The sequence below is a fragment of the Fistularia commersonii genome, chromosome 12 (genome assembly GCF_037954325.1).
Source record: "Fistularia commersonii isolate RoL2024-O1a breed Wild chromosome 12, RoL_Fcom_v1.0, whole genome shotgun sequence".
NCBI classification, from domain to species: Eukaryota; Metazoa; Chordata; class Actinopteri; order Syngnathiformes; family Fistulariidae; genus Fistularia; species Fistularia commersonii.
The window spans coordinates 15,364,602-15,377,132 of NC_141295.1; the positions used below are offsets into that span (position 1 = coordinate 15,364,602).

The window sequence follows — 12,531 nt, forward strand, 5'->3', positions numbered from 1 at the left end:
GGAAGTGGAGGAGGCAACAAGATGACCTGTGCCGAGTAAAGAAGACTAAACAGAGTTTCCGAGGAAACAAAGCGAGATGGCCACTGTTGGGGGACAAATTCAAAACAGTGGGTTGTTTAACAGAGAGCGGCAAGTACAGTCACAATTCGAATGATGGCAACAGCACTAGCGACATGAACATGCGGCCCTTCTTGGTGCTTTCGTTTTATGAAACGCTTTGAACTGTGACAAATGGGAGTTGGAAAAACATTGTTTTCAATGAAGGCAGCGCAAATACCGTTAATAGCTACCGGTATATACAGTACCGTATTGTGAATGCACTAACTTGTTTTGAGAGTGAACGGAGTTGTCGGAACTTAGTTTTCATTATATTAATGAAGTTTGACTGACTGACTTATCCGACTGTTTTGTGGACATTCCCTTTAGCGCAGCTTCATTTAGTGGATACATAACGCAACCCCGGCCATTCTATGCGCCTAAAATGTGGTGCGCCTTATAAGTGAAAACAGTTTTAAAGCAGGCCATACATTGAAGGTGCGCCTTATAATCCAATGCGCCTTATAATGCGGAAAATACTGTTACTGCATTTGTTCAGAGTTTTTGCAATGACTTACACTGCAAACAAATTTATAACAGATACGACACAAACTGCCACCTTGGAAGGAGCAAAAAAAAGGTTTGACTACTTTGCAGGAATTGACACTGGACTTCATTTGAAATATATATTCAATGAATATATAATGATTATGTAGGAGTCTTTAGCAGTTCCATGGGCGTATTCATGTTGTTTTTATCCCATCATGAAAGTCACTATCTACTTTTTTACGAATCTTTTCAGCACAGTATCGGTGTTAAGAGAAGTTTAGAGCACAATTTTAGCTGATAACGGTTGCCTGTCTTCATTACAAGGAAGTACATAATACTTACATTGAACTGACCTGAGATAGATAGATCTATTCTTTGAAAAAAGCAGGCACTCCATAAAATTTTGTCAACATCCAGTTGTTCACATTAAAACAAGCTGTTACTTTCATATTCTCTGTCAAGAGTTAACCATAAGCAACCTGTATTTGCCAAAATCAACTTTTTCACAAGTAATATTAAAAACAAGCCATATCAAAATATCAGAATTTTTATAAAACATGCAGTCTCTCTCACACACACACACACACACACACACACCACCTGATTACTACACAATCCTTCCTCGCCACAGTCAATTTTCTAATGCATTATTGTTTTCAGATCTACTGGATCTGCTTAAGCTGATTGCTGTCCTGCTGTGGGAGCCAAGTTGGCTAATGTGTATGCTGAGTGAAATGTTTCCATTTTTTCTTTTCACATCTTTCTATTTTTCTCTCCTCTTCACAGTTCGCCCACCCACTCTCTTCCATAACAAACATGGTGTAATCCCATGCAAGGCCATGCTTTTCTCTCCTTTTTGTAGTCAATATTCTCTCTGTGGTGCATCACTTGCTACTCCATCTTCGTTCCTTTTTTTCCAGTTGTTTTTTAAAGCTTAGAGTGCTGATTCATACAGGAAATGGGAAAATCCCCTTCACTCGTTTTCATTTATACCTCCTACTCTATCCCCAGCCCTCCTAATGTTCCCTCCTCTAATATCTGCTCAGTAATGTAGCACTCTAGCGTGGCTGCACACAACAGAGGAGTGGGAGTTGGGTCTCACAAGCAGAGTCGTGCAAGTGAATGCAAAAAAGAGCCAAGGACATTCTTTTGTAATAAGAACTAAGAGGAAGGCTATCTGCAGGAATATTTAGCTAGTGAGTTGCTCTTCTTGAATAGTTGTTTGGTTTGATTTTTGAAGTGTTTCAAAAGTAAGTTACCCATGTAACACCAACTATGTAACAAGATGGAGAAAGGGACACATTAAATGTAGAGAGGATAACCTTGGGACAACAGAACTGACTCAGTTGCCAGATTTGAGAAAAATAGATTTTTCTTTTGAGCGACTCTCGGTTGAAAAGTGAGAGCAGACGGCTGCAAGTTTTACCGTAAACACAAGAAAAAATAAAGTCACATTTAGTGTAGGAGCTTAAATCAAGCTTTGATGTGAACATTATAGAGAGGCACACAAGATAGAATCAGAAAAGAGGGAATGAATAAAAGACGGGCAGCGAGACCGAAAGTCACACAATGCTTTGATTATTCTGTACGGATGTGGGTAACATGAGCCTCAATGCAACACATAGACTGACACATGGATCACTAGACTATGCATACAAATAGCCAAATATAGGCTCTCCACCACATTTAGCCACTTATAAGCTGGCCCAGATGTTTGACAAGAAAATAGCGCCACTTATGTATATACATATCCACAATTTCCCCGAGGGAGTCTCCCAAGGGATCAATAAAGTTCTATCTAATCTAACATATACACAACAAGTATGTGCTTGCCAAGATTTATCCTGCAAAATTACTTCAGAGTTCTTATAAAAAGGTACATAAGAACAGTGTACAAATAAGATTCAGTGTAAGAAGAAATATATAAGCAAACTAATGATTGTGTAGATAATAAACATATTCGGCAGTAAATATTTCTTCTTTGTTTTGTACAGACTCGCGCGTCGATCAATATCATGGCGTTGCGATGAGACAAAAATACGATGAGTTTCCAAGCGCTCATAGCGATTTTTAAAACCGTTTTACCACTTCTACCACTCAACAATTTAAAGCAGACACTTGCCATTAGAAACTTTCATATAATAAACCCATTTAAAATGAATGCTGATCGTTGCGTATTGTGATGGCACACAATGCACTTTGCAGAACTCATAACTGGAAAAAAAACCCATCCGTTTTTTTTTTTTTATCTTAGTGTGTGTAAAAACCACCCACGGGAATACTTGACATATAGATGGTCTTTAATGGGTTGACAAGGTATTGATCTATTCAACTATTTACTGCTTATCCTTACCATCATCAGTTGGGTTAAAGCCGCAGATGTCACAAATGCAGCGAACCCACTTATTCATCTCCTCTTCAGTGTCAGCCACCAGGTAGAAGATCCGGTCGATGGTCTTGATGTCAAATATGAAGCTGTGCTCCAAGTCCTTCTTGTTGAAGGTCAGCCCAGCATCCACCTGCAGGAGAAGTACAAACCTTGACTGTATGTTTGCGTATAGTCAATGAAAGACCTCTGATTGCAAAGGAAGTCTGGGTTAACAAAGTGTCATTTTATTTTTGGAAAAAGAAAAAAAAAAACAGAATGTACATATGAAGCATCATGTGCTTTTGAAGGGGGGGATATGCGGTCTGGAACCATACCTGCTCACATAAGTTGAGATCGATCACGCGGATGGGCTTCTTGGCATGGTCATTCTTGTAGTACTCCAACACGTCTGGGTCGCCCGTCAGACGGCCACTGCGAAGAACAAACCACCGCTTCTTCCATGCCTGCAGGGTTAGCACAGAAACGAGGCCAAAGGTTATAAGTGTGCGCTCACAATGACTGGTCCTTTCCCAACTGACCACAGGTTGACCAAATGCTTTATTTTTCCTGTTTAGCCCACAAGTTCTAGCGTAGCATGTGCCTCGACGTAAATTCTCCACCAGCTGCGCTGCCTTCGCTGCCTTCACTCAGAGCCAGGGGGAAGAGGTCTGTAACCAGAAATATGTGTCTGGAATAACCAGAACAAAAGCAACATAGTTTGGTCTTGCACCCTGATCCGAGTGAATAAGAAATTCTATAAAGAGAAACGAGCAATTATGACTCTTCTTCTAAATGGCATTTGTTGTCTATGAGCAAGATGAGCCACAAAGCAGACAAGGGAAATTCTGACATGTTAGACAAAACAAAAAGAGTAAGGCTGATTACTTTTTATCAGTCTTGCATATTGAACGTTAATGAGGACCATTTTCATTATAAATCCTTATATTAAACGTAAAAATAGCCGAGGAAAGATTCAAAGCAAAGTTGTAAACACATGCGCAACTTAAAATACGGAGAAACAACAAATTCAACTGCGGCACTCATTTTGTTCCATAAATAAGAATAATAAATAATGAATAATAAAAAGACCCACTGTCAATCTTGGTTATCAAAATTGACACCATGTTGCTGCTTATAATCTCCCACCTCCATCCAGGTATTTTTTTTTGTTTAGAAAACATTTCCTTCATACTGTATAAGTGCAGACTCTCTTTAAGGTCATGAACTCTTGATCTTGTTGAGTCATGGAAGTCAAGCTGGATGTTTTCTTTTGTGACTTGAAATAGTACTAAAAAAAAAACAAAAAAAACGGGGGAGGGGGCAATGGGGCTTGTGGAAAAGAAAATCATTGAATTCCATTAGATCAAGAATTCTTCCAAAAAAGGAAGGGACAGTATGCGTGGACACGTATTTGAAGTTTCATCCACAAAGAAAAAAAAAGCTAGTTGCTATTTCATGAAAAATAAACCAAAACAAACAAACGAAAAAAATTGGAAAGGGCTAAAAAACATCTTATGCTCAGATCAGAACAATCAGGAGCATACCAGCCATGTGTGAGGAATGCAAATTAAAGCTTTGTTGTTGTTGTTTTGAGGTAAGATTTTAATCCATACCAACAATGCAGTAAGCCTGTTTTTTATCCACAGGGTCCTCTTTGTAAGAGGGCCAAGCCTAGACTGGGACAACATGACGAGCATCAGACCTTTCCCTTCACAAACGGGATGGAGAATAACTGCCAATACACAAAACTCTAGATTTGAGCTAAGAGCATGCTGGCATTTGAAAACTGATATTTCTCACAAAGATATGGCACATTATTAACATTGAAGCTCAAAAGGTTTCTATAAAATGCTCACTATTACAGCACATATTGACCAAGTGAGGCTCCAAAACACTACATCTGCAGTCTTAAATACCAAATGCAAATGAAAAAGCGAACATGACAATGGTGTGTCTATGTTGTGTTCGTGGCACAAAGGCAGTGGGTGTGGAAAGGGAACATCTCTTTCTAGCACATGACAAAGCAATCTAGGATCATATTGCCCCAAAGGGGATAGAGGGACCATGAGCTTGGGTTTCACCTGGGCCAGGCCTGTCCTGGGTGCTAACTGTTGACAATTGGTCAGCGGTACATGAAGCAAGTGCCTATGAAAACCATGGCTGTTATGGGTAACGCTTTTCAAATTTGAGTCCAATGCACTTAAAGAGGCAAGGTATTGAATCAGATGCACATCCAACACTTTTGATACTGAAAAATGATCTGTTTGGAGTCTTCTCTCAGGAAAAGAAGACATGTCCACACTACACACTATCAGTTAACTGTTTGGAGAAAAAACTGTTTGAAGAAAAAAAACAAACAATCTAAGCCTTGTTTAATTGTAATTGGTTATGTATCTGTGTGAAGCTTGAAAAAAAAAAAAATCACGAGACTAAATATGGCAATATTGAAATAGAAACTAAATCTTCCTGACAATTAAGCAGCCCAAACCACTGAGAAAATGTCAGCAGCATTTTTACAGGACTTAACCATAAGCCCTTTTTCGAGATTTCTGATTTCAAAGCAGGCTGAAAATAACTTCCTTCTAATGAGGTTTCCTCATTTACAACAAAATCAGTAAAGAAATTATAATGGTCTTCTTGACTAATTCAAGATAACTAGGACTAAAGTTGACATTAATTCAGTTTAAAGGAAAGAGCCAAGAAGTCGTTGTCCGTCAAAGCATACCACTAGCCAAGCATAATTGAAGAGTATGTGGTTTCTACACCTATTTCTTTAAAGTGTATTCCATTGTTGTTGTTGTTGTAGATGTTGTTGCCGCCCCAGCTGAACTAAGCGCTAAAACCATTTGGTGTACGCCATACTGCAACATCGGACCAGCGCAAAATACATATTCATCCATTCCATCTTTTCTACACCAACCACTTTGGGACCATTCTCGTCACTCAACAATAACAAAAGCCACTTCCCTTTGTGGGAGCCGAGTGTCTGTCCCAGTGTTGGGAATGCGATGACGTGGAAATTTATAGGTCCGGGGAGAACTCCCCTGGGCATAGCAGCTGTCCCTGACAGCCCGTCTTGATCACCCGCGCCCCTTCCCTCAAAGTGTCCTGGTGTCTTCGGATAGGGGGGACACAGTAAGACACCCTCTATTCACCCCCTCAGCTCCGATTGCCCATGGTGGCCAGACAGAGAGGGTATTGAAGGTCTAAGTAAGTGTCTGAAAGAGGGGACGGTTATATTGGCCTCCCAAGCTCACGAGAAATATTGATGACATTGCGGTGAATCTAATTAGACCAAAAGAACTTTAGATCCATATTATTTTTCACCTTTACACAGACGGCCAGCATAAACGGGCATTTTGAGTTCATGTCAGAAGGTTGGTGTGGACAGAATACTTTGGTGGGTGAACGGAGTACTTTTAAGGTATTCCATGCCATTCAAGGACCACATTCTGGACTTGAAGTCTGCATGGGCTGCAAAACACAAACTTGTAACACATTTTTACATTTCATTACACACATTTCTCTATTATCACTTTAACCTGATAGAATGACAGTTTGAGCTGAGAATTCCTGAAATTAATTTCTTACTTCCTGAGATGAATCTTTCTGTTTATTACAAAAAGTCTCACCCGAATCATTAACATTTGATGATGAAATCGTTTCAAAATGTCTACATGCCGTGTTCCTGCGGAAACATACCTAATAACACTTAAGTAAATTGAGGTTCAAAGCAGGTAAACATTGTACGTGGAGTGCAGAAGAGAAAGGCCACGCTGTCTAAACTGCCATCACATAACCCATCTGCTCCTGTCTGTTGGGCTGAAATGATTTCACAAGTCAATACTATTATGAGAGACAGAAGGTGATTAATAATTGATTATCAATGTATCTCAAATATCAATGCACGCATACACAGAAGAGTTGTGACAGCATTGAAACCAAGGCAGAATTGTGGTACAAACATCTATAGCCAAGGGCCAAGAACCGTATTTGATCAAAATCTAAAATTTTGTCGACTGTTACTACTGTCAATGTATTATTCTATTCTATTTCTGCCCAATTTTGCAAGTTTGAATGATAGGAGCAAGTATGAGTTTGATCCAATTTTTCAGTCTAAATATTAAGTATGCACTTATAACAAGGAAGCCATTCTGCCATAATCAGTCCAACTTTTGTACTTGTGTTTTGCTATGTTTTAACAGCCTTGTTCCACATTTTAGATAGCTTAATGCAGCCTTAAAAGCCTTTAAGTGCACTAACTGCTAATAGCGATGTATTGGTTGTACAGGACTTATACTGCGTACTTAAAGTCATCTGCGATATTTCTCGTGATTAGAGACGGATAAGCCAGTGGGTTGATTTATTTCAGCGGCAGTTGCAATAGTTATAAAAGACTGTCCCCGTAAGATGCACAAGTTACTGTTTTATAATACTTGTTGGTCAATTTGTAAAAAGGCTGTACATCAGTAGTCCAACATGGGTTGTCCGTTGTACGTTGATGTACGTTGATGTAAATGGACATTAATAAAATTCCAGGAGAGAAAGAAATGGGCCGACCATTATCTTTTTTTTTTCTCATTTTGTACAGATTTGTTTGTCCACCATTCTGAAACTGCAAAGCCGGTCACTGTTTGAGTTTTGTGTCCGATCAACAAATACTGTAGATCGGTGAATTAACCTGATTAGCTGAGTGTGTGTCCATTAGTTGTAGAATTAGCTTAGCTTAACTGGAGAGTCTGGATGCATTGTTAGCACCTAGCAGCATGCGAGTGGTCAGGCCATCTGTCCCATCTTAGTGGGCTGTGGGTAAATGACCTGCACCCCAGCTGCACTGACTCATCCTGACTAGGATGACTGACTGTTTGTTTCTCAGAAAAACCACAGCGCAAGGGATAAAACACAGGGGGGACATGAAGAGGGATGAGCACAGGGCGAAGGAGAGGCAGGAACGGTCAATGTTTTGGTGATAATAAAGCATATTAGTATGTGTTATCCCTTGATCTGCCAGAAATCGCCACCAGGCAACATATTATTGCCTCTAAGAAAAAAAGAACACCTTCTAAGGTCAGTTGATGTGAGATTAAAAAAGAAAAACACACAAACTTAGATTAGCATCACACAGTGTATCTCTCCCGAGCAGGAAATTACATAACAGCAAACAGCGTACTGGGATATATCTGTAAACGTCTTATGCGGAAAGCACAACGGTAAATGTTGCACCATTAAGTGTGCCGTTAAAAAGTATGAAACAAAATGCAACAAACATCAAAGATACTCAAGTACATTTCAGACATTTTGATTATTTGCAATAAATTTCTATTTAAACTGACCATTTATTAATATTACACAACACCACCACTGAATTTCAAAAAAGTAGAAAACTGAATATTTACATATGACAACAGTTAATTTCTCTTAACCAGTTTTCTCACATTGATTTTCATCTGTCAGTCACACATTAAGTGTGCAAGTATTATATCAACCGTTACCTGTGCATAAATGCTAGTTACACAGATCTTATGCATGTTTCCTCGCTTATTATACTATTCTGACCCCTTATCTCTTCTGCTTGGAATAAGGTAAGGGAGATGTTTTAGTGTGCACATCTGCCTGGATACAAAAACCAGTGATCGGACAAAACAATGTTACTACTTGCGTTTGCACCACACCGGTTTCCAGAGCCGCTGATGCACTGCTATTAAAACGAAGTTTACTGCGCTACGACTTTACCAGAAATTGGACAAAATAATTTGTCACCTAAAATTTTCTTTAATCAGCTTTAAAACTGCACAATTTAGATCAATTAGATTTGTATCTATTATAACAATTTAGACTACGTTGCTTGAAGCATTTTCCAAAACTTAATTAAGTGGCAGATAATATTATCCATGGCCAACTAAAAATGCTGCAGAAATTTCAAATCAACATAAAAAGACTGCAGGGAGCTACACAAATCTACGTAACCCACTGACTATATAGGCATCTAGCTTTTGCCGCCAACAGATGCAAAATCATAGTCTTTGGATATCCTGCTAACACAAAACAAGCTTATCAATACTACAGTCAGGGACTATCTAGTCCTGAGCATTACAACCATGATTTAATTCTAATTCCCAAAAATACCCGAACACTGAACGTGTGCACCTGCTGACACAATAGCTACTAAAAAAAGAAGTGTTTCCATGACACTGCAATCTGACATAATTGCAGTAAACAAATCCACAATCTTGACCGTCATGTCGGCTTCACAATCAGGACACTAGAATTTTTGTGGAACAAAGGCTGTTCTAAGAGAAGTGTCAAGAGCGTCAGAGGTTTTGGCGCTCATGGTCTTGGTGACGAGGTCTGCAGAAGGAGAAGGGGGGGACAAAAGCGCCTCTATGCTCGGTGCCACAACTTGTATAAATCAGTCTTTGTTTGTGAGACATGACTGGGATTCTTGCTAAATAGCTATTTTTACATCCTTGAGCACCAGAGAGGGCAGTTAACATACAAGTAAAAGTGCATGGCCTTTGGCTAACTGAGGCTGTTCAGTAGACGCCATCCGCCCTCCTCCCGCTGAACCTAGAGGGGACTTCCATGACAGATGTGCGTGCCTGGATAGTGGTTGATGGTCACCAAAATGTACATCCAGCATCTGACCTTAACGCTTTCATTGTGATTATTTTTAATTGTCGATCTGATACACATGCATGACGAGATCCAAATTAATGTACGCTTGGCCTGACATGAACTGTAGCTTCCAACGAGGGTTGAACCTCCAACCTGCACAAGTACTTAAGGATTTCCGCTCTAGATGATTCCGATGTGCTCCTGTGGGAATCTGAGTCAAAAACTCTATTATAGCAACTCGGAGTAACACAAAGTCTATCGCAACGATATAGTTTAAATAAAATAAATAATTAAAAGAAATGAATAAATAAATCGACGTATGACGTATCTCAGAGCTGTCGTTGAAAACAACGTCATTTACAACACTAACTTCATGACACGAGACAAACGATGGCAGACATTTTCATAAGCTCTCCATCCTTTTTCGGGTAAATCTGATGGGTATACGCTCTCAGCTGACATCACATGCAAGTTGATGCTGAGTCGTGTCATTATTTTACAAGGTCTAGTTGAGGATAGCATAAAGCTAAAACTGAGATTAAAATGAGAGAGGAGCAATGTGCAGTAGCATAATAAGGGATTTAACAGATTCTCAGCTCCCTAAATCAATCTGAGACAAATTACAGAGTACCACATACGGCATTGTGAATTGTTCCAACCCTGTTAGTTTCCAATTCACTTTTGACGCAAACTAAACCAAACAAGAGCAAATTCAGCTGTCATTGAGTTTCACATCCTGGTCTTTTTACAGATCCAATTCTCTTTTCCTCGCAAATATGTTTCAATAATAGGCAGAAAAGAGAAGCGGAATTTACCAAAGGCTCCAAAACAAGCTTTGGTGAACCAATGGCCAGTTGGGTTAGGGTTAGGTGTGGTGTTTATTTTTTTTCTAAGAAAAGGAAGTGTCCCACTTTTTTTGCATGACCGAGTTTTTAACCTCATCCCTAAAAAGGTCTGAGATTAACAGTCATAGCTGAATAAAGAACGAGGTGATGAAAACAACAGTGCGCCTACCTTGAATGAAAAAGACCGTGATTCATTATATAGTATTTCCGTCAGTGTGTAAATAAGCAAGAAGACATTGTTGTTGTCGTTGTTGCACTTTCTGACTTTATCTTGCGCTGCAGCGTGTGTGTAAGGGTTTGCAGTTTGTGACCTCTCCCACTGCTAACTTCCTGTTCTATATAATCAGGATGGCCCAGACCCTCTTAACTGCCATTGCTTAATCAGAGGGGGGTGGGACAGAAAGTAACAGTTTATAAAATGTGGCGGCAATGCACACCGACAGATAACTGAAATTATTTCATTAAACATAATTACAGAGTTGACTTTTTTTTTCTGCCCCAATCTTGCTCTTTTTAGTCATTAATAAATTTACAAACTGCAAAGGAAAGATTGAGGGTAAGAATCACAGCAAAGTGCCATTCTTGATACAATTCTCTCACAAACCAGAAGTTGTCAATAACTACAGATTAATAGTGACACTTTGTATACTGCGAGGCATTCATTTGCGCAACTTTGGATGTGAAAAACCAATGATGCAAAAACAAGGAATATGCATTTCATCACTGCGATGTGGTTTCAGTTTCACTGAATATGGCAAACCAACAGAAAGCACGTCAACAATGTCCTTAAACTTGTCCTCTACCGCCAATTGTTGAAATCAAAAATCTTTACAGCGCCTCTTGTGCATTCTGAAATCTAGCAGGATAGATTTATATGAAAATCTGATTTTGTCTATGCCTTATGACACTATAATACGGTAAAAAATTAACTGCACACTTCAGTTCATTACATAGAATTTCTCTAGAAATAATATCAATTTCTGTGAAAAGGTTAATGGATGGCATTAAAAAGATATTGACATTTAGATCACTGAGACAAGTGTAAAATGTTGGGAGGTTTGAGAATCACATTGTCATCAATCAAATGACTGGCATACGGTTTTCACTGCAACACACGACTTTGGAGTAATGTCTGGATGGGTTTGGAGCGAGGTCTGAACTTTGAAAATGCTATTTTGCTTGAAACCTCCATTGTTACAAGTTACTTCAACCCGTGAGTCAAAAAGCAGTGCAGCGGCTGCCTGCTGCTCACGGTTCATCTGTGGTGGGTTAACTGCAGAGAACAAATTTTTGCTGACGTTTCGCAGTGTGTGTAACCGAATGTGACAAAATAACGGATATCTTCCTTCTTCATCTTAAGATGAATTACGGGATATCTCTATGCTTTTTGTGCTCTCCAGACTGAAGGCTTTGCTGGCCTTGCACCATTTTCATTCTGCTGACGTCACATTATTAACAAACACTTTGAAATGTTCAACATTCATGTATGTATTTAGAATCTTGTGAGAGTAAGAATGATTTTTTATTGGATTTTTTGAAACCCCTTTTTAGCATTTCTATGCCACTAGCTCTCTCTTCCCAACATTCCTAAATATGTTATGTTCAAATCAACATTCTTGTTCAAAAGGGGAAAAAAAAAAATCACTTAAATAAGGAAGTTAAGACCATATGTCTGGAAGGCTTCAAAAACAAACTCTCATTTCCTCACTTTGCTTCTCCTACTCTAGGATTACATTGGTGTCATTTGTACATATCTTTAAATTGGATACAATTATTTTTATTCTTCTCCATTTTTTTCTGCTTCGGAACCACCTTTGGACTTCCCTGGATCTGAGCCTTTTTCTGCTTCCTGTTAAGACTCTTATTCTGGTTCCCATCTGCACACTCTGTCTAAAGAGGTTAGGAAAGTCTCTGCTTGCCAGCAGCCCGCAAAGAGACTCCCTGGGAAGAGCAATGACCCCAAACCAGTCTTGTAATTTTTGCAACACTTACAAGTCTGTGATTGAAGGATGTCTCAAGGTGAAAAGGTTACAGAATATACATAATAATAACACTGCCTTCATATTTCCTGTTGGACTTTAAGAGTTTTTTGTGCCTCATCCATCCTGATTGATTACT

The 12,531-nt window shown here is 39.2% G+C and overlaps 1 protein-coding gene across 11 annotated transcripts in view; it reads right to left on the minus strand.

The window, feature by feature from the left end:
* Nucleotides 1-12,531, minus strand: part of gab1 (GRB2-associated binding protein 1) — a 56,139-nt gene that overhangs the window by 23,070 nt on the left and 20,538 nt on the right. For all 11 annotated transcript variants that reach the window (XM_086157351.1, XM_086157348.1, XM_086157350.1 and 8 more), the window contains 2 exons: nucleotides 3,289-3,417; nucleotides 2,939-3,104 (listed from right to left, as the gene is read on the minus strand). In XM_086157351.1, the coding sequence (XP_086013477.1) occupies nucleotides 2,939-3,104; nucleotides 3,289-3,417 (295 nt within the window). The remainder of the gene's footprint in view (nucleotides 1-2,938; nucleotides 3,105-3,288; nucleotides 3,418-12,531) is intronic.